We start from the raw sequence: 24,369 nt of genomic DNA, 5'->3' as shown, positions 1-24,369 counted from the left end.
AATATAAAATTATTAAATATTATTATTATCTTCGAGTAATATCTAGAGATTAAAATTATATAGATTATTATTAACTAGATTATTTATAAATATATAATAATATAATTTCTAATAGCTATAGATAAAGTTAACTGTATAGTCAAGTACTTTTATTTTTATTATAAAATATTCTCAAAGTATAATTTCTTTTATAAATTTATTTTATTTTTAGTGCTAGTAATATATTATAAAGTTATAAATCAGTATTGTTATTCTTATATAAATATGAACTAGTTTAAAAGTTATCTATAAGAATATCTTAGTATCTATTACTTTTAAGTAGATATTTAGTTATATTTTTATATTATTAAAGTCTAGTATTGTACTAATATAAATTATAGATATTATACTTAATTTCTAATTGATAAACATTAATAGTGGATAACTCTCTTTAAAGTCTATATAAGACAATATAATCGGCTACTAATAATTTAGTAGTAAAAAAAGAAAAAAAGTTATATTTAATTTATTATATATTTTATCTAGTTACTAGAGTTACTTAGAGCTATTTTAATATATTTTTAAAGTACTGTTACAGCTTTATCTCCACTAAGCTATAGTTCCATGGTATATCTATAAAACAAGATTACTAAATAAAATTAAAAATAATATAACAAAATAAAAATAAAATAAAAGAAATATACTAAATATAAACTAAATTTACTTATAGAATTATTAAGTTATATTTTATTCTTTATATTTTTTTACTAGCTCTAATATATTTTATAAATTTTTAATATTATATTATATATTATTTTTTTATCTATATTTTTTTCTATTATATTAAATATTTAATTTTCTTTATACTCTTTTTTTCTCTGTCTCTTATTATTTATTTATTAATAAATTACTTGATTCTATAGTAATTATTATTATTATTGTATTCTATTATTATAGATTTTAGAGATTCTAGTTATTACCCAAAAAAATTATTATTTTTAAAATACTTCTCAAAATATACTACTAATATAATTAGATATAGATATTAGTCCCGGATAAAATTAAGTAAATAAGTTAGTAGACTAACTTATTATAGTATTTTAAAAGCTCTAGAGTATTAGTTTTTAATTTTTCTTAAAAATATACTTAAAATCTTATAATTTTTATATAGTTTTAAGAGTACTTTTTTTTTCTTAAATATAATTGATTTATATTTTATATAGATCTGTTTTATTACTATTATAGAGAGTTTTCATATATTTACAGTAGTTTTATAAACAGTAAAATATAATTTAGTATAGATATTAATACTTTCTAAGTTAATATTTAGAGTAAGAGATATCCAAAGAAATAAATTATATATAAATTTATATAGTAAATAATCTATTACAGAATATATTAATATATTATAGATTATCTAAAATCTGTTTATATATTTTAACTAATTTTTAATATTATCTATAGCAGTAATAGTATAATATAGATAGACTTTGATAAGCTGATTACTTATCTCTAATTAATTATTAGGTTATAAATAATATACTGTAGAATAAAAATATTTTATTTCTAAAAAATTAAATAGTTCTATCTAGATTTCTAAAAAATATTTTAGATCTTTATTAAATAATATAATTATTAGTAATCTTTAGTTACTGAATTCTAGATAAGCTAGTAAAGTTTTTATCTATTACTCTATTAACTAATTATCCTATTCTATACTTATAGTTAATTATTTTAAAAATTTAGATATAACTATTATAAAGATATTATATATGCCGGTATCAAATATTCTAATAATAATATTGATTATTATTATATAGAATAGAATTATTATTAGTACTACTAATTAAAGTAAGCTATAGATAGTGTCAAAGTAAAATTTCCTATTTAGAAAATATTCTAGAAAGCTTTTATAGTATTGCCTATTTCAGACTAGATTGAAATCTTATTTTCAATCAAGATCTAGAATAAATCTATGACTCATAACTTTGAATGATTTCTAATAATTTATTATAAATCATTAGAAATCATTAGAAATCAAGAATTAGTCATGATGACAAATTCACTAATTCTATATTGATTTGAAATCATTCACCAAAAGCAAGGCGGCAAGGCCTAAGAATTATCTATAAATAAGGCCTAAAAGCATCTACTAAATGATCTTTTGGATTCAAGCAGATCATCAACCAACTATCTGATTATCAGATAGTCAGATTTCCTATTCATTCATTTGATCTCTTCAAGCCTATTCTATCTTATCTAGTCATTCAATCTATACTATTATTCTATTTTTATATCCTCTCAAGCCAGCCCTAAGACTATTCCGCTTTAGGATTAGGGCAGCTGACAGATAGTAATTAATATATTATATTTAGATATTTGTCCAAGGACTCTGCGATTAGTTGGCTATCTTGGTTAAATCTATTTTATCTCAATAACTAGAATCCACTAGTAACCGATAATAATAATAATTGAATAGGTCTGACAGATATTTAATAATAGTTAATAAATAATATTACACAAAGATAGTCTAAAATAGAAAGACTAGACTAATTAAGTATATATACTTAATTATTAGATAGTATAAATAAGTTGAGTTAGTAACAATATAAAAAATATATCTATAGTAAAATATAGCTATTAAGTAACTGAATAGATTAATTATAAAGAACTAAGCTAAATATATAAATAAGTAATTTTATATATTCTTGGTCTCCAAGTACTAGTCTGATCTATAGTATACTATATAAGAGATATATCTATATTTACCAGGATTGGATTTTATTGGTATTACTGTGCTAACACCGGGGGTTTCCAATATTATTGCTCTAGTAATGTTGAGATCTCTCAATATTATTATAGTTATAACATTTACATGCTTAAATGTCATAGGTCCGGTAATATTCTACCAGTAGTAATATTTCACCGCTTATTGTTATCGTAGCTATTATATTATCCTGGTCATGCCGCACTAGTCTGGGTCTGTAACATTTGGCTGGTAAGGTTATATCTATATATTGGTCTTAGGCGAAACTGGCTGCTATATAAACTAACTACGGCGGCCGAATGCCACCAACAACGTAGAACGCAGAAAGCTATAGCAGTATTTATATTAAATATTATTATAATTATAAAAAACTATTATAATAAATTATTATATTTATATAGCTAAAAATAAAAGATCTTGATAAGATTATACAATAATAGTCCTCTAGAATAAAGACTACTTAGGATACAGAAGACTATAGTACAGTTTTTAGCAATATGAGAAAAGACCAAAGACTGCAAGGTCCGGTCCCAGTCCTAAATATTGGGACCAGGACCGCACCATTCCTAGGCCTACCCCCAGCCACTAATTTCTGACCCCCCCGTAACTGTAACCCGCTGGTAAACGAGCCGCCACTGTAAGCGGCCCGCCTTCTTCTGTTTTCCATAGTAAACAGCCTATTTCTAAGCAATCATATCTCAACTATTATTAGATATATCAGTTTATTATCAAGTTATTGTACTAATATTATTATATTTCTTATATATAGATTAAACTTAAGTAAAAAAGAGCCCTGGAATTTATATAAGGAATTGTTATTTGGACCTCACGCTAGTTATTTGGACCTCAAATTAAGCCTATATAGGGATGTTAAGCGAGTCATATACTTAAAATACACGCTAGTAACCCCCTTTCAAATATAAGAGGGAGAGAGAAGACAGTTCTACATTCCTATTCTAGAATAGTCCCGCTTAACTAGTAGTATTACCAATACATAGTATTATGCCTTCCTATATAGGCTTAGCGTGAGGTCCAAATAACAATTCCCTATATATATCCTTACTATATACTATAAAATATAGTATATTTTATTTTAGCTTGGTAGTAAGTATCTAGAAAGATTTGTACTGTTTATATATAATTATTCTACTGTATAGTAAGTTATATTTTAATTTTAAAGTAGAGATAAACTGAATTGGTTGAGATATTATTGCTTAAAAATAGGCTGTTTACTATGGAAAACAGAAGATGGCGGGCCGCTTACAGTGGCGGCTCGTTTACCAGTTACGTTAACTAACCGCACAACTTTGACTCTTCACGCGAGGTGAAATAGTACACAGTACGAGTAGGCAGACAGATAACTACTCGGACTTTACCTATTGATTAGGTATACAAGTGTGGTACTATTATTCTACAGCGGTACATATATGAGTACTCACGCAAGGATCTATAATATAGGATCAAATATCTCTTTCACTCTTAGACCGTTAAGAGTCTATTGTGGTGAGAGGTATGTTTTATTTAAAATACTATTACCACCAAATATTAGATGTTCAATGCAAGGCTGCTGGGATAAAAGTCATCGGTAGAAATTATTCATTATTGGTGAAAGGATATGTTTAACCCAGCTTACACTGTAACTGAATGCTTAGCATAATCTTTGCGCCTCCTGTAAGATACGAAGAGACCAATATAATGACATTATCTCTTATGAATGTCTATGGATTCAATGCACGTCAAAATACGCAGAATATCCATTACCTTTGGCCTCCCAACAATTGAAATGAATAGAGAGCCCATCCAGCATTTAGTTTGATGATAACTCCCACCCCTATCCATATAGAGCCTTTTAAAACCCACACAGCTACTATGATTTGCGACAAGTTTGTGTTGACTCAAAGGCAAGAGGACGACAAGACCTTTCAGTGTATCTATGCGACATGGAGAAGCCGCACGAGTTTAAACTTAAAATGGCCCAGTTAGACCGTCTAGGGATAGAAGAGGGATAGCCTAGAACTCCCTATATCCCAGCATCTATCTCCATTGCATCCCCCGGATGACAAGTATTGTTTGAATTACCAGGATCTGTGACGGTTCCCGGATATATAGAGCTATATGTGGATGGATGTCGCCCACATTGATTTGTTCTAGCCCGCTCCCTTGTCTCAATCAAAGCCTTACGCACAGTGTCTCTTTCCTTCGGTACCGTTAGTGACGCTGGTTCTCTATAGAGGACCAGCTCATTGCACATGGGTTTTGCTTCTGTGACGACGAATCTCGGGATTGCTCGCAAGCTCTCCCCGATCCCGGGCAGAAAAGTGATAGAATCATTGGGAAGCTCAGTTTCTGCTATTTCACGTTCAAGGTCATGAATGTAAACCGTATGTTTCGTGTCGTCCAATATCATCATGTCATTCAAAGCTGACGAACCATGTTGACCAACGTCGAGATTTTCTCGAATTCCACTAGGAGCATGGCGAATTGCTCGAGGATCTGAAGTTGTGGTGTTAGAGGATGTGTTCAAGGAGATGGGAAAAGCAAAGCACAGGAAAAAAGAAAAAAGAAGGGAAAGGAAAAAAAAAGAGACAGAAAGGTAAGGTATTTGAAACAAAGGGCAGCAATAGGGAAAACAGAGAGAGAGAGAAGGAGCCAAGGCCATGGTAGGACATACCAATATGCAAGCGCCCAAACCTTTTTGCTAGAGGCTGATCTCCATCAGGGTCACTCTCCGCGGGACGCTTTTTTCCGTGATAAACTCCCGCATCAGGATGCTGCGCCATCCGAACACAAACAGCCGGGTAATCAATTAGAGAACTTTCTGCAAAGTAACAAGAAGAATTTTATAATCTACCATTTGCTATCCTGGGCACGCGCAAAGTCAACCTGGTGCAACTGGATGCATCGCTGAATGGGTAGCTTGATGCGAGCACCTAAGCTTTTGAGGGATGGGCAACTGGCTTTGACTCATCTGCTGTCGCCCATTAGGTCAAAACCCAGAACATTCTACCATCTTCACACTTCCCCTCCCCCTCCCCCACTTCGAAGTGCGTTACCTACAAACACCATTTCACCACCATTTAGAATGGATTCAAATCTACAAAGTAGTCCAAAGTGGACTGCAAAGTCTGTTCGGGATGCATTTATTCAATATTTCCAGCAAAATGGACATACTTTTGGTATACCTTATACTGCATTTTTTATTCTCAAATTTTCAACAAGCTAACACTGGACCGTACGACTAGTTGCATCAGCTCCTGTGGTTCCTCTCTCGGACCCAACCTTGCTTTTTACGAATGCCGGGATGAATCAGTTCAAGTCGATTTTCCTAGGCACCGTGGATCCACAATCTGATTTTGCCAACCTGAAGAGCGCAGTCAATACTCAAAAGGTTATTACATGAAAATCATTGCCCCCCATGAAAGTCGCAAAACTAAGTTATTTCGATAGTGCATCCGTGCTGGCGGTAAGCATAATGTAAGTGGCAAAGAGAAGGCAATCTCTTTACTGTTTCTGAAATAACTAACCGCAGCGATAATAGGATCTAGACGATGTGGGAAAGGACAGTTATCATCATGTGAGGCGATATTGAATTTCATGCATGTTATTATTATTGCACGTACTGATAGTAGGGGACTTACAACAGACCTTCTTTGAGATGCTTGGTAACTGGAGTTTTGGCGACTACTTCAAGAAGGAAGCGATCGGTTACTCTTGGGAACTCATGACAAAGATCTATGGGTTGGATCCGCAACGATTATATGTTACCTACTTCGAGGGGAGCAAGGAGGGTGGCCTCTCACCCGATTTGGAAGCCAAGGAGCTATGGAAAGCAGTGGGTGTTCCGGAAGACCACATTCTTCCCGGGAATATGAAAGACAATTTTTGGGAAATGGGTGATCAGGGTCCTTGCGGACCTTGCAGTGAAATCCACTATGACAGGATTGGGGGGCGCAATGCCTCCAGCCTTGTCAATCAGGATGACCCCAACGTTCTTGAGATTTGGAACAACGTTTTCATTCAGTACAACCGTGAGTCAGACCGTTCTTTGAAGCCCCTCCCGAATAAACATGTCGACACTGGCATGGGCTTTGAGCGTCTGGTCTCGGTACTTCAAAATAAGTCATCAAATTATGACACCGATGTGTTTTCTCCGTTATTTCAAACCATCAAGGACATCACTGGAGCACAGCAGTATCAGGGACGATTCGGTATTGAAGATCCGGATGGAATCGACACGGCCTACAGGGTTATAGCAGATCATGTTCGAACCCTGACATTTGCCATTTCAGATGGCGTCACACCGAATAATGAGGGCCGTGGTTATGTGATTCGTCGGGTGCTTCGCAGAGGTGCTCGGTATGCCAGAAAATACTTCAGGGTCGAGATTGGCAGTTTCTTCTCCAAGATCGTACCGACCCTTGTGGATCAGATGGGTGACATGTTTCCAGAGATCAAGCGGAAACAGCAAGACGTTATGGAAATACTTGACGAGGAAGAGATTTCGTTTGCAAAGACTTTGGATCGTGGTGAAAGGCAATTCGAACATTATGCTCAGCAAGCTAAGGCCAAGGGAGATGATAAGCTCCACGGTGCTGATGTTTGGAGATTGTATGACACTTTTGGCTTCCCAGTCGACTTGACTCGTATTATGGCAGAGGAACGTGGTTTGCGAATTGATGATACTGAGTTCGAGGAGGCTCGCTCAAGAGCTAAGGAAGCAAGTAAAGGACAGAAAAAAGCTGCCGCCGACACCGTCAAACTGGATGTTCACGATCTCGGAAAATTGGAGAAAATGAATGACGTTCGCAAAACGAATGATTCGGCCAAGTTTGATAGAGGGAACATTACTGCCCAGGTTAAGGCGATCTACCATGGAAAATCCTTTCATTCCTCAACGGAACAGATACCCGAGGGTGACCAACTTGGGCTTATACTTGATCGCACGAATTTCTATGCCGAGCAAGGCGGACAGGAAAATGACACAGGAAGAATTGTCATTGACGGACAGGCTGAGCTTGAAGTTGGCGATGTTCAGCTTTATGCTGGGTATGTTCTTCATACTGGATTCATGAAGTATGGTTCGCTTTCTGTTGGTGATGAAGTCATTTGTGAATACGACGAGCTTCGTCGGTGGCCCATCAGAAATAACCACACAGGCACGCATATTCTTAATTTTGCGCTGAAAGAGGTACTGGGAGATGGTGTGGAGCAGAAGGGCTCACTTGTTGCTGCTGAGAAGCTTAGGTTTGATTTTTCTCATAAATCTCAGATTGCAGATAAAGATCTGGAAAGGATTGAGGATATATCGACCGAGTATATTCGCCAGAATTGCGCCGTCTACTCGCAGGAGGTTCCTCTCGCAACTGCCCGACAGATCTCAGGGGTTAGAGCTGTTTTCGGTGAGACCTATCCAGATCCTGTTCGTGTTGTGTCTGTAGGCGTGGAGCTGGAGGAGATCCTCAAGAATGTTAAGGATCCTCGTTGGGAAAAAGTTAGTATTGAGTTCTGTGGTGGAACTCATGTGCAAAAGACAGGCGACATTAAGGAACTCGTTATCCTAGAAGAGAGCGGCATTGCCAAAGGCATCCGCAGAATAATTGCAGTTACCGGAGAGGATGCTCATGAAGTGCAGCGCGTCGCTCTGGAATTCGAGAAGCGTTTGGATCGTCTTGAAGCAATGGCTCTAGGTCCTGAGAAAGAACAGGATGCCAAGCAAATTCAAGTCGACCTTAGCCAGTTACTAATTTCAGCGGTTCAAAAATCAAGGTTCCGTGAACGCTTTACACATATCAACAAGCAAATCATTGATTCGCAAAAAGCGCAACAAAAGCTTGAATCGAAGAAGGCGCTCGAGGCAATTACCTCATACTTCCAAAACCCAGAAAACCAAGATAAGTCGTGGCTTGTTGCTAAGCTTCCAATCTCAGCAAATGCAAAAGCTGTTAGCGAATCCCTGAACCACGTGAAGTCGAAGCTGCAGGATAAAACAGTTTACGTCTTGGCCGCGGACTCTAACCAAGGACGTGTCGTCCACGGCTGCTATGTGTCAAAGGTAATATCCTCGCCAGCCCGGTACCCCTTGTCTAGCACTGACAATTCGTATTTTCACTAGGCAATAAGCGATCAAGGAGCTTCCGCCAGCGAATGGGCGGCTATTGTTTCTACTGCGGTCGGTGGAAAGGCTGGTGGCAAAGGGCCCACGTCTATTGGCAATGGTACTAGCCCAGACAAAACCGACGAAGCTATCGCCTTGGCTTCTGATTATCTTAGCAAGTTCAAGCTTTAAGCTCTGGATGCGGCTTTTAATAAATTGTGACACTACTGGCTTGTGAGGACAAGGAGGGGAAAAGAAAAGTATGGCAAGAGAGCTTATAGGTGTGTCAAGTGCTATGGATAGAGCTCAAGAAGGTCACTACAAGTAATGGCTTCTTCGTTGCTTGGGCATATGGGAATCCACTTCAAACATCTTAGGGCTCGAAACGGCCTTTTGATCAAGTATCACATCTCCCCGCACTGAATGATGGTCACATCTTGATTAGGTTTATCCCTAGTTGTACGAGTGTTTTCAATCATTCGCACAACGTCCATTCCTTCCACTACTTGTCCAAACACCACATGTTTATTGTTTAGGAATGGCGTCGCAGTAGTTGTAATGAAGAATTGGCAGCCATTTGTGTTGGGTCCAGAATTCTGGACATGTCAGCATCACCACTTCCCTAAGCTTTCGTTCTAGGACTTACTGCCATGCTTAGTAGCCCTGGACGGTCATGCTTCAAAACGAAATTTTCATCCGAAAATCGTGATGTGCCATAGATGGTACAAGAACCTGTGCCATCGCCATTGACAAAGTCACCGCCCTGAATCATGAAGTCCTTGATCTTTAATGTATTTGTCAGCCCCAGAAACATAGCCCTGAGGATATGTATTGTACACACAACTCTATGAAATTTGCTATTCTTGTATCCCTGTGGCCGTCCTTGGGGACTTTTGCTTTCTCCTGTGCAGAACTGGCGAAAATTCTCTGCTGTTCGTGGCGTTATAGTGGTAAAAAGTTCCATTTTGATACGTCCCAGTGACTCCCCTGTGAGATGATGTATGCTCAGCCTGTTTAGATCTTATTTAATGAGGCAGATTTCCCAGCTCCATATTCCATATTGACATATTTCTAATTGAGTTGTGCTGGTGGGACGAGGCTGGACATCCCCAAAAGCGATAGGATCTCTGTCCATAAGGTTGATTACTCAATATTATCTTCCTTACTTACCACCTAGAGTGATGTCAAAAAAGACAACAGGGTTTGAATTCTCAGTTGAGCTCATAGTTTGACTATCCATTTTGCAGGTTCGCGCTATCAGGAAACCAAATATGGTTGGAGAAAAACAGTGGTAGTGTGACGATATAAAACTTGTATGGAGAGGCTTCCGCCGTACCACTAGTGGTAGGGCAATCGTAAAGTCTCCCCATATGACTCCATAAACCCCACTTTCAGATTAGCTTATTTGACGAGGAAAACCAGAGAAAAACGCCTGTCTATTATATGTGCAGTACACCCCACTCGTTATATCGTGATAAAATATTATGTGTCAAACTAATCTTATTTCTATTTCATTAATTGAGGCATTCTATCTCGAGTACGGCTTAAAGGTGTGTGCTACATGTTTAATTTCCAGACAAAGTAATATCGAATATATGATATGAAAGTCACTCGGTAATGACTTAAGAACATACCTAGAAGTACTTTTAAACTATGTCAATAGATTGTTGTACCGCTACAGGTACGGTATTGCGGGACGAAATCAAGGTACAATCCTATGTACGGAGTACTGTAGAAGTACTAGTAGATAAGCCACCCCGTGACCTGACTGCTTAGCTATTGGCCTCGGTCACGGATTACCACCCACCTTAATGTGGAGTATCGCTGTCTCCATCAACGGCATTCTAGACTCAAATGCGATATACGTCCCGGGTTGACAATAGGAACCATTCTTACAGCAGCCCCGGGCGCAGCCGCCGCCAGTGATGATCCATCGCGTACGCATTTTTGTGTGTGCCTTGTGTCGCTACCCTGGACTAGATGAGTCGGGTTGCTCCCATCGCTTTTGCGTGCTAGAGCCTGCTTCAGGGACAAAGTTTAACTAGGTTGTTGATTTCTCGACGACATCTCATGTGAATATTCTTGGAGATTCCAGTTCTGTCACTTTTTAAACAATCGAGACGGCCGGCACCGTTTGCTGCGCTCAACCCCTCCAGTGTATCATCACGTCTACGTTTGTCAAGATGGCCTCCACTGCAACAGGTTCACAACCAACTGCCACCAGTACTGATCATAACGGAGATGATAGTAGCTCAAGCCCCACAAGTTCACCCCTCTTATTCTTCGTTGCCCTTGGTTTTGGTGTTGTATTCACGAACCTATGGTATGCCCCAACTTTGAATTATGTTTGAAATGTGCGCTAACATTGTCGACCACGTTTAGGATTATTGTTGGAGTAAAGTATTGCTTCCGATATAATCAGCGAAACCGCCAACTACGCAATGAGGAAACGGGCGAACCGATAGATTTAGTAACCATGCCTCGAACACATAGGAGAAGGAGGGAAAAAAAGTTGATGAGTATGGATCAAGTTAACGAACGGTTTCCACTTGTCAAATACAAAGCGTGGAGATCTTCGCGCGCGAATGAAGGCCTTCCAACCGCAGGCGGAATATCGGCACCGAATAGCAGGCCCCAGAGCTTGAAAGGTGAACATGATATTCTATCTACCACGGTTGGGGCACCCTCTTCCACAACAAATTCACCAATAAAAGGCCACCGTCGATGTAATTCGACCACATCGCAGTCATCTATACCAGTTGAACATGCACCGACGGCCTTAGTGCAACCGCAAGAGAAGGAGAACGCCGACCAAGCATTTGCTGTAGTAGCTGATGGCACCCAAGACTCAGACACAAAACAGTTACAGAACTGCAATTCACTTGAGGGTGACGAGGACGTTAATAACCAAATTCGCACCGCAGTACCAGCGGAACTTTTACCCAATCCAGGCGATTCGTGTGCAATTTGCCTTGATACAATCGAAGATGACGATGACATACGTGGGCTTACATGTGGTCATGCTTTCCATGCATCCTGTGTCGACCCGTGGTTAACGAGTCGAAGAGCCTGTTGTCCCTTGTGCAAGGCCGATTACTATGTTCCAAAGCCTCGCTCTGATCCTGGCGGACAAACACCTAATCCAGAACGCTCAGGCCGTCGCAACACAACACGATTGGCCGTTCCTACACAACCACAATCAGTATTTATAGGAGGACGTGTCAACCCATTTCGGAATCCCCTAGCTATACCAGAGCGACAGGCTCCACCTAGAAATGAAACCCAGTCGTCCCGGCTAACTGCACCGCGTCTTTGGCGAATACAAGATCACCACTCTGGGCCTCCTAGTAACCTGTCAAGCTCAGCTCCAGAGCCTTCGGACCGGCGAGATTGGAGGACTAGACTTACGCCTATTAGGTCGTTGAACCTTTCTTTTCTATCCTTTTCCGCTCGGAATCAATATTCAAGGGAGAGCATGCCGCAACCGACGGACACTGCACACCCTGCGGCCGATCGGACACCTAGCCAACTGGAAGCCCAGTCTGGTGCATGAGCAGCTTCATGAATTATGTTTCGCGGTTACCCTACCCAGTTCACGTCAAACGTTGCCCTTCCTCACTTCATGGCATCTGGAATGCCACTTGGCAACGGCACGATTATTTACAGCGTGCAAGATCACGCAAAGACATAAATATCATTTTGTATAATACGTTGAAGTACCTCACCATTCGAAAGACAACTTCGTCTTACATAAGAAGGATGTGTGAAGTTCTTGTCTAGGCATCTGCATTTCTTCTAAGCTGTTGGCTTAATAGCTTAGGTCCTCATGAAAGTTATTACCCGTGGCGTGGCGTTGATGGCGCAATGGTTCCAAGGCATTTCAGATTTTCGGGTTTAGGCAAGGCAGTTGGTTAGGTATTTATCGGGGAAGCGTTGCAGTTGGTATGGGTTTTTGCAATTTAGGCCTGCTCTCTCTCTTTCCCGACCCCCGATTGTTTATTCCTACTTGTCCTAATGTACATCGTGATGATGAGATTACTATATTTGCAATGCACATACCAGGAAAACAAAGTTTCGTATTTTACTATAAGATCGATTCTGAGCTGTGGTAACCAAATCGCACTGACTTCAAGAGTCCCCGCCCTCAAGAGGGTTTGGATGAGATGTACTCCGAAGTATATAGCATTGACATCACTTTTGCGCTTTTGTGGGGCCAACCCCAGCGCTTATAACACCTGGCAACTCATCTTGTCCAATGTGAAACAACATCCCCACAGCAGTACCTGCCGCCATGACCACCAGTATACTGATACCAGCAATCAAGAAGAAAGGGGAGCTGATATCTCTTTTTTGGCACGCAGGCCCTCCCCACCGAATTTTTTGAACAGTACCATCTTCTTTGGTGACGATGGTTGACTTACATTTGCATGCGTAGCAATCGCTAGCGGCCTCATCGTTGGCTGAACCGGACTTTTTATAGCAAACCCCATGTCCAGAGCAGCTATCAGTTGCCAAAGTGCAAGAAGAATTCGAGGTGAAACAAACTGGATGTGCTTGCCTTTGGAGCGTCGTCATAACTGCTGCGCTAGTCGATCTGACAGAAGCTTCCTCTGTCACGGCTCCTCGAGGATTCATCCTATGTTTCGAACCTTCATCTTGACTAGATGTAGGCAGAAGAACTGCTGTGACCTGTCTGACGTCTGACGAAAGAGTACGTAGACCATGGAGAACAGACATCAGCGAACCAGCTACAGAGCCAGAGCCGACATATTCGTCAGGAAACTGCCATATGTTACTATTACTTCACTAGGCCAACTAGGTATTGTAGGCGCATACCTGAAATGAGATTTTCAAGACTGCTGTTAAACTCTGCTCGTCCACCCATGCTTCCATCGCTTTCACAATGCCGAGAAGCTCTTTGCCGAATATGTGGGCTACCGCTTCGAATGCAGAGCCCTTTGGAATGCAATTTTCAAGTGTCTAAGGCAGGTCAGAGTCAGCTGTAGTAATAATCCAATTGATAGAATTTCTTTCTTACCCGAAGAACATCGAAGCTGGTTTCGCCTCCGCTATCGGATTTGCAATATTTCTTTTTAGCCATATAGCCGTCAGAGTTAGCCTCTGATGATGTGTCGAGGAAACCATCAATTAGGTAATTGGCCGAAGGGCTACCGATCACGAGGCCTCCTTGGTACTCTTGCTGAATAGTAGATCCTTGTAACAGCTCGTCAGCTGTCTTGAATAGCGACGGTTGTTTTTAACATACCAAGTCCGGCCCCTATCCCTTCAAGAATCACAAGGCTCCTAGTGACGTCCTTATTGTCGACATCACCGCCAAACAACGGACGTGGTGTGCCACCATATGTGTCCAAAAGCTCGACTAGGTCTTGATCCCACTTCCCTAGAGCCGAAGCGGTAGGTACGTTCATTCGAAGCTCCAGGAGATGCCGAGCTATATCATCGGTTACCATCGTAGTCTTTGTATTTTTCCATGGTGGAGATGGGCTGAAGGTGAATATGGAAGCATTCAAAGCCCTGGTTCCGGATGCGATTGCTAATGAGAGACTCAGGAAGCTAGTGAGCCCATGCATTCTGGGCGAACGAACTAGCAATTAACTCGCTTGTAATGGTAAAAGCTTTGCTAGGCTAAATGATTAACAACCCCGTGGTCTTTCAGCGTAGACCTTTTAATCGGGCACTGGCATTTGAGCGTAAAGTAGACGAAGCACCCGCACCTCTTACGAGTAGATAGCAGCAACTATGGCTTCAGCTCTCACTAACCCCAAAACTTACTAGTATTTCATTACTGAGCTAGTTCGTATCACGTGACTAATATCGGGGCTGTCCCACTTGACTAAGGGCTGGTATGTCGGGATTTCAATGGTGCCAGAGGCTGATTCAATACTCGTCTGTATTTGATTTCGATAGTAGTGTACATACCTCCTCAGAACACCTAGGTTCTTTTTTTTTTTTTTCCCTTCTTTTATTTTTTCTTTCCTTTGTTTTGGCCTATGAGTATCCCTTTCGTACGATCTCAATTCTATTTGTACCTTGAGGACAAGTTCTTATCTTTCCATATTGCACTTCAAGTATACTAGGGGCATGTCAATAGTAGGACTCTGAGAAACGGGTGAAAGATATGCCTTCTTGTTGAACAGCAGCGCCCACACATGCGATCTCTCAATGTTTCGACTCAGGCGAATACTTCCAAATTCTACATTTCTTTTTCGAGTCAGCCCACCATTGTCTCGGACCTCGAATCTCAACAATGTGCGCCATGTCAAATTCAAACGGCCGTGGATTAGGTAGGTATAAATCTTAGTTGCACTATAGATATTCCGCTCTCTGACATATTCCCAGGAGATTTATTACCACATTTTTTATTTACGGTACCGCATTTCATTTGTGGAGTTCGTTCGTTCTCCTCCAGTTTGATGATACGCTAGACGATGCCGATGCTACACAGGAAGGACTCTCTGGAAAGGCGGGTGTGAGTGAAAATCAAAAAGATGATACAGAGGGGCGTCTTGAGGACCCTGCGAGCGGAACGATAGATTCTGATCCTGTTTTTATACCATTGGGCTGGCCACGATTACGCAAAGGTGAACTATATGCAGCATCGGACCCAGAGTGGCAAGAATTTATTAAGATCTCGCGGGACCGAGAAAAGCTTCAATATCTGAGAGGTATGGCTGATTTGGTTGCATTTTTGTCGTTGACTAAATATTGAATGTGCAGATAAGCTGGCATCCATCGTTCAGAAAGATGCCTCCCAGTCTGAACTACTGTTGCGCGTGCTAGGGGGTCCCCTTAGCGTGACAGGGTTCTGGGTAGTTCATCATTTTCCATCTCGCGCTCCCCCTGATTATAGGCGCTCAGGGTATGTGCATTCATGACAGGACAACCCCTAGGGTTTGCTTACGATGTGTAGGTTAGAATTCACCGACGGTGGAATATCGTGGGTTTCAAAACCTATGTCCCTGGAGGATGGCGACCGTCTTCGGAGGTGTGTACAGCCTTTATCTGTGGCACTTGCCATAAAGGATGCCTATATGATCTTGGTGAAAAGACAGCTTTCCCGGTTCAATATTACAGGGTTAGAGCAAGAACAAGCCCCAGGCACTTCAAGTCTACCGCCCCATAAGGCGCTATCGTCCGAGCTTCAGCCCCTGGACAGATTACACCCCGTGCATCAGTCTGAAACACATTTGACTCCGCCTATTGGTTCTCAGGTGGGCACATTGCGAGACAAAGGCGGCGTCAACCTTCATCCCTCTCTAATTATCTCGACATTACAGCGATTACCTTTACCAAAGTTTGGTCCCGGGTCTGATCTGTACGCAGCCTCGTTAGCTTTTAAGATGCGGCTGAAGGACGGTTGGGCCCAAGAACTGCACCGTCCTCGGCGTGGCGCGTTCTATTTTATCGGCCCTGTCGGCTTGAAAGGCCCCAAAGGGTTTTGCAGGGTTGAAGTAAAAGGTGAATATGATCCAGCAACGGCCAGTTGGTCTTTGATTTCGATGCAGCTTAAGGATGTGAGCATATTCAACCAAAAAGCGCTTGGTGGCCCTTAACAACGGCTGCTTATCCTTTCATTCTACAAAGTGCATTCTGATGTAACAAAGATACGGGATTTACTGCGTGTTATGAGGTCTCTTTTTAACTTATTTTATTGCCTGGGTATTGATTAAACTGTGAGCTTGTCCCTCCATGCTATAGCCTCTCAGAAACCCGGCGCCTAGGATATTGAACGAAATAGTTGTTGTAATTGTCAATGCACTCCAATTGCGGAGATTACTATAAGCTATACAGATATGCACGAGTAGGTATAAGGCTAGCATGCTTAGTCAATTGATCAATCAGCAAGTATCAGAAAGGTCAATCCATTAAAAGACTGTGCGACTGTTGTTACTAGGCCATGAATATGAGTAGCTTACGGCTAGAGTCTGTTGGCTATACTATCCTAGGGCGGCCCAGATCACTTATCAAGTGACTTGCAAGGTGACATGACGTAAGGCGTTCATTACCCCACCTCTATAGGTACTCTTACTGTACACTTATTACCTGGCGACCGCATCTCGCATCCGCAAAAACAACCCGAATTACAAAGAGTACGCCTACCATTCCTAGTGCAATCACCATGGCTCTTCCCCCAAAGTTTGCAGGTCACAGATTGCAGGCCGGTACTGATCAGCACCCGCAACACACACTTGAACTCTGTATGTCAGGCACTGGATTGGCATATACGTAGTTGCTAATGATAGTACAAATTAAGATCTTGACTATGCTTGTCCCGTGAGTCCACACTGTAGGCTCTACTATACTTTTGCATGTACGCTAAAACTTAGCCTTAGTTCTCCGCAAAGATGTTCGATACGTTCTACAGCTCAGTCAAATCTACACTTGCAAGTCAATACAGGGGCAAACTGCAGGTCATCTTTCGCCAACATATCCAACCCTGGCACCCATCATCAACATTGATGCACGAAGCGGGGGCAGCTGTTCTGAAAGTCGCCCCCGAGAAATTTTGGGAGTTCAGTGCCGCTTTGTTCAAACAACAGAAGGACTTTTTTGATGTCAGCGTGGTTAATGAAACACGCAATAGAACATATGAAAGATTGGCAAAGGTTGCCGGACGTGTTGGAGTGGAGGAGCGGGAGGTGCTCAAGCTTTTGACTGTTAGCGACAAAGCTAGTGACAACGGGGAACTGAATACCGGTAACGATGTCACCGAGGATATCAAGAAAATGGTCAAAGTAAGATATTAAGACTCCGGTGATTTGAGACATATCCAATCTAACACAACAAATTAGGCAGACCGTGCTGTGGGAGTCCATGTTTCTCCGACCGTATACTTCAATGTATGCCATTCCTAGTTGCGCGAATGTTAAAAGCGACCCCATGCACTGACACCATCATCTAGGGTATCGAAGAACCGGGGATCAGTAGCAGCTTTACTGCTACCCAGTGGGGGCAATGGTTGGCCAAGAACGTGATCTGAAAACCCCTTCTAGATAAAGCATCCTGCAAATAGAATATATGAGGGTGAAGCACAGTAAGACGGTCGTTAGGGTGGCAGTGCGTGGTGGCTTAGGCGACAAACGAGGTATCTTCTAGCAGCATTGAATTATATTTCTTGTCGAAACTTCATGCAAGAAGCACCTGATTGCCTAAGAACAATCTCATTTATGCATACTCCGCACCTTATTTCGCGGCCGTTTGCTCGTCCAAGCAATGGGGAAATGAGAAGAGAAAGGCTAAATATTGACCATCGAACTCGAGGTATATTTACTGTGACATTGGTGGCTGGTAGTTGAGGGGGCGCCTGCACAACTCTCAGTACCAGAAAGGCGAACATGGCTCAAATTAAGGCACTCACTTGAATAGCAGAATGTGCGGTTCCGGCTCATGAACTTCGTAGTGCTCCCAACCCAAGCTCTGACCATCGATGAAGTTAGACCACTTATGAAATGAAAATCCTACAGTAATGATCGGGCCTGCACACCTGTGTAATGCCCAGGGCTCTCCACTCCTCTTCCCAGAGCAGTTTAAGAGTTCCTTTCGAGCTGTCAAAGTAGTCGGCCGGAATCTTTTTAAGCATGTTTTTGGGGAGCTGAACATGACGGTATTCAAATTGATCATCGGAATATCTGTGGAGAAATCAGCATTTATGTCAATACAGGCCACGATGTGAGAGTCAATGTACCTTGCGGAGTAGTGGATAGAATCGATGAATTCCTCGAGCCTTTCTCGTTCGGATTCCAGTAGAAGGCGGGGCTTCTTATTCCTCCTACTCATATCGATGTCCATCTGGAACGATGAGGAGCGTGCAGTGATGCGGATAGAACAACTTCTAACTATCTTTTGACTGTGAGCCATCTGTTTACATAGATACTGGCCGTGCTAATAGGCAAGAACTATGGGTGTTCCTATTATATAGATACTTACGGATCGAAAACCTTCAATGAAATGACTTGGGTGGAATGTAACTGACGCACGGCTTTTTTGGCGACTTGTTCGCAGCTGATGTGCGTCTTTGGTCGCGAGTTGGTGTAATTTGGCGTTCACCAGCTTGAGGAGCAAGTAGGAAGCAGATCGGATCAGGACCGCAAGAGAAAAGACAGAAATACTCCAATGAAGATACCCACATTTGCTTCTTGGTGGAGGTGTCTAGCCGCTTTAGTGCCTCAGGCTTCCGAAAAAAGTATTCACCATTGTAGCTTCTTCTAATTGTCCCTGTTGCCTCGTTATTTCAGGAATCGCCCCTGGCATAAGGTCCGAGTCCTCCTGTGTATTGCAGGTGACAAAAAGACTGGCTAAGCTGGTCTTAGTTCATTGCTTTGAAGAGCATCTGAGTCTGTCTCTTATATTCTATTTCAATATGTATTTCCTTGTTGAAGCAGTTTGTGCGAGAAACAGAGTAAGGCTTGATGCTCTTTGCATACTGCTATAGCCTTCAATTCTCAATTACATCATAAATATATGAGGTTTATATCTAATATAGAGGATTCCCGTGCTTGCTGTTTATCATGAGGGGTGATATTGGACCATGACGGCTTTGAGGGTATTCGGTTGTATGTATACCTATGTACCAATTCAATAATGAAACACTATTCTAATAAATCCTATTTACAGAATGACATAGAATGCGAGCATCGGTATTATTCAAGCGGTGCTAGTGTTAGGGAAAGTGTTAGTATGTTATCACAACCTCCATTTCTCTACTTATGCTAATGATCTAAATTATCGCCCTGACTTTGTCTTCATGCTACTGTACAACTAGAGTTGTGGTAGAGGTGACGATGTCTCTACGAGAATAGTTCTCGGAGAGAGGTCCCCTGAGTGACATGAGAACTCGATTATATGTGTCCAAACGGTTGCTAAGTTTACACGTAAAATTTTCTTCTTAGAGAGTGGAGCGATCCACATCCAAGCAACGTATAATTCATGAAAGCCTTGAAGTCTACGGAGTACAATGACACCTGATTCCTACCATATCCTGGAATCTTAGTTGATATGTGCTTCTTACGAGACACATTAGTCTAACGTACTGCTCTCATGGTTTGGGGTAGGAAATTAGGGATGTATAAGTAATGGATAGCAGAATCTAGTCTCGACTAGTCTCGATAACATGCTCCAAATGATATTTATCCAATATTGTGCTTGTAAGTTATATATCAAACTAATACGGAGTACACGCCACAACTAGTATTTGCCCAAATCATGGGATCTATCCGAGGTAATTCTTGTGTAGCAGAATCTCTCTATAATGCAGTTCCTTGTGCCAGGAGTCTTGTTGTAGGATTGTATGTTAGTAGTACAAGATAAGAAATGCTCTTCATGGAAAATCTTTCTAGTTGAACTAATGGCTTATCTAATTAGCTTTAACCAACCATGGATTAGCACTGGCCGTTTCATTTGCTCCCCAGCCGAGGGAGGAAAGGTTGAAAGGCGAAGGGCAAAAAAAAAAAAGAAAAAGAAAAAAAAAAAATCAAAAGTGGGTTTCGTTTTGCCCTCCCCTCAGAACTCTCCAATTTTTTTTCCTTCTGCTTTCCTCTCAACACTTGGAGTGAACTTATAATCCTCCCCTCTCAACATCTCTCCCTCTTTCATCCCATTTCTCCCTTCTATCCTTGTCTCTTTCATCTTCCACGCCCCCCTTTTACCATGTCTGACGAGGTTTACGAAGGCGCCATTGGTATTGACCTTGGTAAGTTGTATACCCCGATTGCTCTTGTGTATTTTTAATCTTTCCCCTCCAGCCTCTTTTTCTTTTCTCTCCCTTCTTTTATCTAGAAAAAAGCCTTATTTGCTGCAAATGAGCTAACCGGTTCCCCAGGCACAACCTACTCCTGTGTTGCCAACTATGAAGGCACCAATGTTGAGATTAGTATGTCTACATGAAGCTTCTCGGAAACAAGACTTGGTTGGTTAATCATTTCATCGCGTTCAGTTGCCAACGAGCAGGGTAGCTACACAACCCCCTCGTTCGTCTCTTTCACCGAGAAGGAGCGCTTGATTGGTGAGGCCGCAAAGAACCAGGCGGCGATGAACCCGAAGAATACCATCTTCGATATCAAGTGCGTTACTACATGAGCGTCAAATAGCTTGTATCTCGTCTTAACATATTTTAGGCGTCTTATCGGCCGTCGTTATGATGATCCTATCGTCAAGAAGGATGTCGAATCGTGGCCCTTCAAGGTAGTTGACCAGGGTGGAAGCCCCGCCGTCGAGGTTGAGTACCTTGGAGAGACGAAGACTTTCACTCCCCAGGAGATCTCCTCCATGGTCTTGATGAAGGTAACTAGAACCATTAACTCTAATGCTAGACTACATAATTGATGGTATATCACAGATGAAAGAGGTCGCGGAGACCAAGCTCGGTAAGAAGGTTGAAAAGGCGGTTATCACTGTGCCAGCCTACTTCAACGACAACCAGCGTCAAGCGACCAAGGATGCCGGAGCTATCTCGGGCCTTAACGTCCTTCGTATCATCAACGAACCTACTGCTGCCGCCATCGCCTACGGTCTTGGTTCCGGAAAGTCTGACAAGGAACGCAATGTCCTGATTTATGATCTCGGTGGTGGTACCTTCGATGTGTCCCTGTTGAACATACAGGGTGGTGTCTTTACTGTCAAGGCTACCGCTGGTGATACTCACCTTGGTGGACAAGATTTTGATACCAACTTACTTGATCATTTCAAGAAGGAGTTCCAGCGTAAGACTGGAAAGGACCTCTCGGGTGATGCCAGAGCCCTGCGCCGTCTGAGAACGGCCTGTGAGCGTGCCAAGCGCACTTTGTCCAATGCCACCCAGACCACTGTTGAGATTGATTCTCTGTTTGATGGAGAAGATTTCAACTCATCCATTACTCGTGCTCGTTTCGAGGACCTGAATGCCAAGTCTTTCTCTGGTACATTGGAGCCAGTTCAGCAAGTTATCAAGGACTCCGGCCTTGAGAAGAGCAAGGTTGATGAGATCGTGCTTGTTGGTGGTTCCACTCGTATCCCTCGCATTCAGAAGCTTCTCAGCGACTTCTTTGACGGAAAGAAGCTTGAGAAGGTGAGTACTTTCTTTCGGTAGCATATTGTGGATGACATCGGCTAATTTATCTTCTAAGAGCATCAACCCCGATGAAGCTGTCGCCTACGGTGCTGCCGTCCAGGCTGGTATCCTTTCAGGAAAGGCCACTTCTGCTGAGACCCAGGATCTTCTGCTGTTGGACGTTGTTCCGTTGTCTCTTGGTGTTGCCATGGAGGGTAACATCTTTGCCCCTGTGGTGCCTCGTGGACAGACTGTTCCCACCATCAAGAAGCGCACTTTCACCACTGTTGTGGACAACCAGACAACTGTTCAGTTCCCCGTCTACCAGGGTGAGCGTACAAACTGTGCCGACAACACCTCTCTCGGAGAGTTCACCTTGGCCCCCATTCCGCCTATGAGAGCTGGTGAAGCTGCTCTTGAATGTGTTTTCGAGGTTGACGTCAACGGTATCCTTAAGGTTACTGCAACCGAGAAGTCTTCCGGTCGTAGTGCAAACATCACCATCTCTAATGCTGTTGGTAAACTCTCGACCACAGAGATCGAGCAGATGATCGACGGTGAGTGCCCTTATCTGATCACTTTAACCGAAGCGTTCCATAACTGACATCATTTAGACGCCGCCAAATTCAAGTCTAGCGATGAGGCTTTCACAAAGAAGTTTGAGTCCCGCCAGCAGCTGGAGTCTTACATTTCCCGCGTCGAGGAGATCATCTCCGATCCTACTATGTCGATGAAGTTGAAGCGTGGCAACAAGGAGAAGATTGAGTCCGCTCTCAGCGATGCTATGGCTCAGCTCGAGATCGAAGATTCCACTCCCGAGGATCTCAAGAAGAAGGAGCTTGCCCTCAAAAGACTCATTACTAAGGCTATGGCCACTCGGTAAATGAATCTTAGTGGGACTTACGGTGACCGCTGCAAGTAAAAAAGATAGTAATCCAAAAAAGAACTGGACGCGTTATTTAGTGTTATGAATAGAGGCCAATTTGCTGCTCTGCTACCTATGCAACAATTTTGACATAAGTTTCGTGTATATGTGTGGGCCCTCTGGACTAGGCGCGTGTTTATGATTCAGTACAGATTGGTCAGCATGTCTTATATTTCAGAGAAGACCGTTTCTATGATTTTGATGAGCCAGTGAATCTATATACTCCTTCTCATGACACTTTGGGGGTATCTTATGTTCCAACTTCCAAGGTCTGTAATGAGCTTACGCGAGTGGACTCTGTAATAACTACGTCTCCAGTTCATTGCGATAGTTAGTTTAATAACTTTTCTATTCTGTGCCACGAAAGGTATAAGTGCTACATGGTCTAAGCCGTTGGTGTCATGGACGGGCCAGAAACCTAGCAATCTTTTCTAATTTGGTTAGTGGGCCTTGAGGTCGGTGATCTGTGGAGTGCTTTCGGAGTATGGTGGTTCCCCGACGTTTTGAAAACACTCTAATAAATTCGAGCAAAACGCCTTGCCTTTCTCCTTGCAAAAACTGGTCAATTGACGTTACTGTCTGTCAGTGGCGGCGAATATCAGGAAGGATGCAACGTATTCCTGTGTTATCTAGTCAAATTCAACGCCTATCATCCTCACTTACAAATGCCAGCTCCCCAGTCAACCTTCAACGTGGGCGCTGCCTGCTTCAAAAGCGCAGTCTAGCAGTCCCAAATGGGAGAATGAGGTTTTCCACCTCCCCATTACTTTTTAAGAAAAAAGATAAAACGAAGAACATTTCTAGTTCAAGTCCAGATTCAAGGCCCCCTAAAGCTGGTCTTGTTTCTGAGGATCCATATGATCTCGCTCAACTACATGATGGCATTGCGGCCGCGGTGTGTCATCTCAAAGACGACCTTTCTAAGCTACGCGTGGGTGGAAGACTTAACACAGACGCCATCGAAAGTCTTCGTGTCCAGCTAAGCAAAGGAGGCAAAGAAACCGTGAAACTAGGAGAACTAGCTCAAGTCGTTCCTAAGGGAGGCCGCATGGTGACTATACTGGCATCGGAAGAAGATGTAAGGCTTTTTTTTTGTCCTTTTCGAACCGTAACCCGGATCCTTCCTTTGATCTCGCAATTTCCTTAATAGCTCTCTCTGACACGATTTACAGCACATTAAACCCATAAGTTCGGCGATTGTGTCTTCCGACCTGTCCTTAACACCCCAGCCAGACGCGCATAACTCTCTGCAACTGAATATACCAATCCCACCACCGACAAAAGAATCACGAGATCAGACAGTCAGTGTCGCGAAAGCGGCTATGGAAAAGGCCACAGCGGCAGTCCGCGACTCCAGAGGTTCCGTACACAGACGTCTTCAGGATATGCAGAAAAAGAAGATAGCTAGACCGGATGACGTTCGGAAGGCACAGGAACAGATGGAAAAGGTAACGGAGAAGGGGCAAAGGGAGGTGAGGGACCTTTTTGAGGCAGCAAAGAAGGCGATGGAGAGGGCATAGCCAGAAGTGTTGGCCTTAAAAGGTGTTTAGTGAATCAGT

At 42.1% G+C, this 24,369-nt stretch overlaps 9 protein-coding genes across 9 annotated transcripts; 5 read left to right on the top strand and 4 right to left on the bottom strand.

Moving 5' to 3' along the window:
- Nucleotides 1-4,476: 4,476 nt before the first annotated feature.
- Nucleotides 4,477-5,414, bottom strand: BDV27DRAFT_135494 (uncharacterized protein). Its single transcript, XM_032068551.1, has one exon. It carries the CDS (start codon nucleotides 5,403-5,405, stop codon nucleotides 4,767-4,769), a length of 639 nt encoding a protein of 212 aa, XP_031922941.1. The 5' UTR covers nucleotides 5,406-5,414; the 3' UTR covers nucleotides 4,477-4,766.
- A 1-nt stretch (nucleotide 5,415) lies between these two features.
- BDV27DRAFT_49320 (alanine--tRNA ligase) lies at nucleotides 5,416-9,247 on the top strand. Its single transcript, XM_032076763.1, has 6 exons — nucleotides 5,416-5,922; nucleotides 5,989-6,134; nucleotides 6,194-6,220; nucleotides 6,285-6,320; nucleotides 6,390-8,798; nucleotides 8,859-9,247. The coding sequence occupies exons 1-6, from the start codon at nucleotides 5,655-5,657 to the stop codon at nucleotides 9,030-9,032; spliced, it is 3,060 nt and encodes a 1,019-aa protein (XP_031922940.1). The 5' UTR covers nucleotides 5,416-5,654; the 3' UTR covers nucleotides 9,033-9,247.
- On the bottom strand, nucleotides 9,052-10,211 carry cyp3 (putative peptidyl-prolyl cis-trans isomerase). The gene is made up of 4 exons (XM_032076764.1): nucleotides 10,011-10,211; nucleotides 9,682-9,827; nucleotides 9,487-9,624; nucleotides 9,052-9,436 (listed from the first exon to the last, which is right to left on the bottom strand). Exons 1-4 carry the CDS (start codon nucleotides 10,078-10,080, stop codon nucleotides 9,245-9,247), a joined length of 546 nt encoding a protein of 181 aa, XP_031922939.1. The 5' UTR covers nucleotides 10,081-10,211; the 3' UTR covers nucleotides 9,052-9,244.
- A 453-nt stretch (nucleotides 10,212-10,664) lies between these two features.
- On the top strand, nucleotides 10,665-12,924 carry BDV27DRAFT_135490 (uncharacterized protein). The gene is made up of 2 exons (XM_032068550.1): nucleotides 10,665-11,163; nucleotides 11,223-12,924. Exons 1-2 carry the CDS (start codon nucleotides 11,024-11,026, stop codon nucleotides 12,391-12,393), a joined length of 1,311 nt encoding a protein of 436 aa, XP_031922938.1. The 5' UTR covers nucleotides 10,665-11,023; the 3' UTR covers nucleotides 12,394-12,924.
- Nucleotides 12,925-12,991: 67 nt separating this feature from the next.
- BDV27DRAFT_49302 (DUF3844 domain-containing protein) lies at nucleotides 12,992-14,595 on the bottom strand. The gene is made up of 4 exons (XM_032076762.1): nucleotides 14,107-14,595; nucleotides 13,879-14,054; nucleotides 13,677-13,820; nucleotides 12,992-13,622 (listed from the first exon to the last, which is right to left on the bottom strand). The coding sequence occupies exons 1-4, from the start codon at nucleotides 14,429-14,431 to the stop codon at nucleotides 13,032-13,034; spliced, it is 1,236 nt and encodes a 411-aa protein (XP_031922937.1). The 5' UTR covers nucleotides 14,432-14,595; the 3' UTR covers nucleotides 12,992-13,031.
- A 187-nt stretch (nucleotides 14,596-14,782) lies between these two features.
- On the top strand, nucleotides 14,783-16,686 carry BDV27DRAFT_135486 (uncharacterized protein). The gene is made up of 4 exons (XM_032068548.1): nucleotides 14,783-15,145; nucleotides 15,201-15,526; nucleotides 15,579-15,720; nucleotides 15,772-16,686. The coding sequence occupies exons 1-4, from the start codon at nucleotides 15,024-15,026 to the stop codon at nucleotides 16,412-16,414; spliced, it is 1,233 nt and encodes a 410-aa protein (XP_031922936.1). The 5' UTR covers nucleotides 14,783-15,023; the 3' UTR covers nucleotides 16,415-16,686.
- A 151-nt stretch (nucleotides 16,687-16,837) lies between these two features.
- Nucleotides 16,838-18,028, top strand: BDV27DRAFT_49250 (DsbA family protein). Its single transcript, XM_032076760.1, has 5 exons — nucleotides 16,838-17,059; nucleotides 17,116-17,135; nucleotides 17,195-17,596; nucleotides 17,654-17,701; nucleotides 17,764-18,028. The coding sequence occupies exons 1-5, from the start codon at nucleotides 16,981-16,983 to the stop codon at nucleotides 17,839-17,841; spliced, it is 627 nt and encodes a 208-aa protein (XP_031922935.1). The 5' UTR covers nucleotides 16,838-16,980; the 3' UTR covers nucleotides 17,842-18,028.
- On the bottom strand, nucleotides 17,936-18,954 carry BDV27DRAFT_49253 (cyclin-dependent protein kinase regulatory subunit CKS1). The gene is made up of 5 exons (XM_032076761.1): nucleotides 18,789-18,954; nucleotides 18,547-18,701; nucleotides 18,346-18,490; nucleotides 18,220-18,278; nucleotides 17,936-18,165 (listed from the first exon to the last, which is right to left on the bottom strand). Exons 2-5 carry the CDS (start codon nucleotides 18,648-18,650, stop codon nucleotides 18,129-18,131), a joined length of 345 nt encoding a protein of 114 aa, XP_031922934.1. The 5' UTR covers nucleotides 18,651-18,701; nucleotides 18,789-18,954; the 3' UTR covers nucleotides 17,936-18,128.
- Nucleotides 18,955-20,507: 1,553 nt separating this feature from the next.
- Nucleotides 20,508-24,330, top strand: BDV27DRAFT_149216 (Hsp70 protein-domain-containing protein; the record flags this gene model as incomplete). The annotated part of the gene is made up of 9 exons (XM_032071017.1): nucleotides 20,508-20,550; nucleotides 20,680-20,730; nucleotides 20,794-20,920; nucleotides 20,975-21,140; nucleotides 21,196-21,903; nucleotides 21,962-22,442; nucleotides 22,500-22,764; nucleotides 23,444-23,888; nucleotides 23,983-24,330. 9 exons carry the CDS (start codon nucleotides 20,508-20,510, stop codon nucleotides 24,328-24,330), a joined length of 2,634 nt encoding a protein of 877 aa, XP_031922933.1.
- Nucleotides 24,331-24,369: the final 39 nt, after the last annotated feature.

This window comes from Aspergillus caelatus (assembly GCF_009193585.1).
Source record: "Aspergillus caelatus strain CBS 763.97 unplaced genomic scaffold BDV27scaffold_241, whole genome shotgun sequence".
NCBI lineage: Eukaryota > Fungi > Ascomycota > Eurotiomycetes > Eurotiales > Aspergillaceae > Aspergillus > Aspergillus caelatus.
This window is presented reverse-complemented; position numbering and strand designations above follow the sequence as displayed.

Bases quoted from the DNA above. Each gene is read 5' to 3' on its own strand.
- BDV27DRAFT_135494 (XM_032068551.1), bottom strand. From the start codon at position 5,405: ATGGCCTTGGCTCCTTCTCTCTCTCTCTGTTTTCCCTATTGCTGCCCT.
- BDV27DRAFT_49320 (XM_032076763.1), top strand. From the start codon at position 5,655: ATGGGTAGCTTGATGCGAGCACCTAAGCTTTTGAGGGATGGGCAACTG. The intron at 6,135-6,193 runs GTTATTACATGA...TTATTTCGATAG, and splicing joins GCGCAGTCAATACTCAAAAG to TGCATCCGTGCTGGCGGTAA. The intron at 8,799-8,858 runs GTAATATCCTCG...TATTTTCACTAG, and splicing joins ACGGCTGCTATGTGTCAAAG to GCAATAAGCGATCAAGGAGC.
- cyp3 (XM_032076764.1), bottom strand. From the start codon at position 10,080: ATGGATAGTCAAACTATGAGCTCAACTGAGAATTCAAACCCTGTTGTC. The intron at 9,828-10,010 runs GTAAGTAAGGAA...ATCATCTCACAG, and splicing joins TTTTGACATCACTCTAGGTG to GGGAGTCACTGGGACGTATC. The intron at 9,625-9,681 runs GTGTGTACAATA...AATACATTAAAG, and splicing joins ATAGCAAATTTCATAGAGTT to ATCAAGGACTTCATGATTCA.
- BDV27DRAFT_135490 (XM_032068550.1), top strand. From the start codon at position 11,024: ATGGCCTCCACTGCAACAGGTTCACAACCAACTGCCACCAGTACTGAT. The intron at 11,164-11,222 runs GTATGCCCCAAC...GACCACGTTTAG, and splicing joins GTTGTATTCACGAACCTATG to GATTATTGTTGGAGTAAAGT.
- BDV27DRAFT_49302 (XM_032076762.1), bottom strand. From the start codon at position 14,431: ATGCATGGGCTCACTAGCTTCCTGAGTCTCTCATTAGCAATCGCATCC. The intron at 13,821-13,878 runs GTAAGAAAGAAA...GACCTGCCTTAG, and splicing joins CCAGCTTCGATGTTCTTCGG to ACACTTGAAAATTGCATTCC. The intron at 13,623-13,676 runs GTATGCGCCTAC...AACATATGGCAG, and splicing joins TCTTGAAAATCTCATTTCAG to TTTCCTGACGAATATGTCGG.
- BDV27DRAFT_135486 (XM_032068548.1), top strand. From the start codon at position 15,024: ATGTTTCGACTCAGGCGAATACTTCCAAATTCTACATTTCTTTTTCGA. The intron at 15,146-15,200 runs GTAGGTATAAAT...ACATATTCCCAG, and splicing joins TTCAAACGGCCGTGGATTAG to GAGATTTATTACCACATTTT. The intron at 15,527-15,578 runs GTATGGCTGATT...TTGAATGTGCAG, and splicing joins AAAGCTTCAATATCTGAGAG to ATAAGCTGGCATCCATCGTT.
- BDV27DRAFT_49250 (XM_032076760.1), top strand. From the start codon at position 16,981: ATGGCTCTTCCCCCAAAGTTTGCAGGTCACAGATTGCAGGCCGGTACT. The intron at 17,136-17,194 runs GTGAGTCCACAC...ACTTAGCCTTAG, and splicing joins ATCTTGACTATGCTTGTCCC to TTCTCCGCAAAGATGTTCGA. The intron at 17,702-17,763 runs GTATGCCATTCC...ACCATCATCTAG, and splicing joins CTCCGACCGTATACTTCAAT to GGTATCGAAGAACCGGGGAT.
- BDV27DRAFT_49253 (XM_032076761.1), bottom strand. From the start codon at position 18,650: ATGGACATCGATATGAGTAGGAGGAATAAGAAGCCCCGCCTTCTACTG. The intron at 18,491-18,546 runs GTACATTGACTC...ATTTCTCCACAG, and splicing joins TCTATCCACTACTCCGCAAG to ATATTCCGATGATCAATTTG. The intron at 18,166-18,219 runs GTGAGTGCCTTA...AGAGTTGTGCAG, and splicing joins CCGCACATTCTGCTATTCAA to GCGCCCCCTCAACTACCAGC.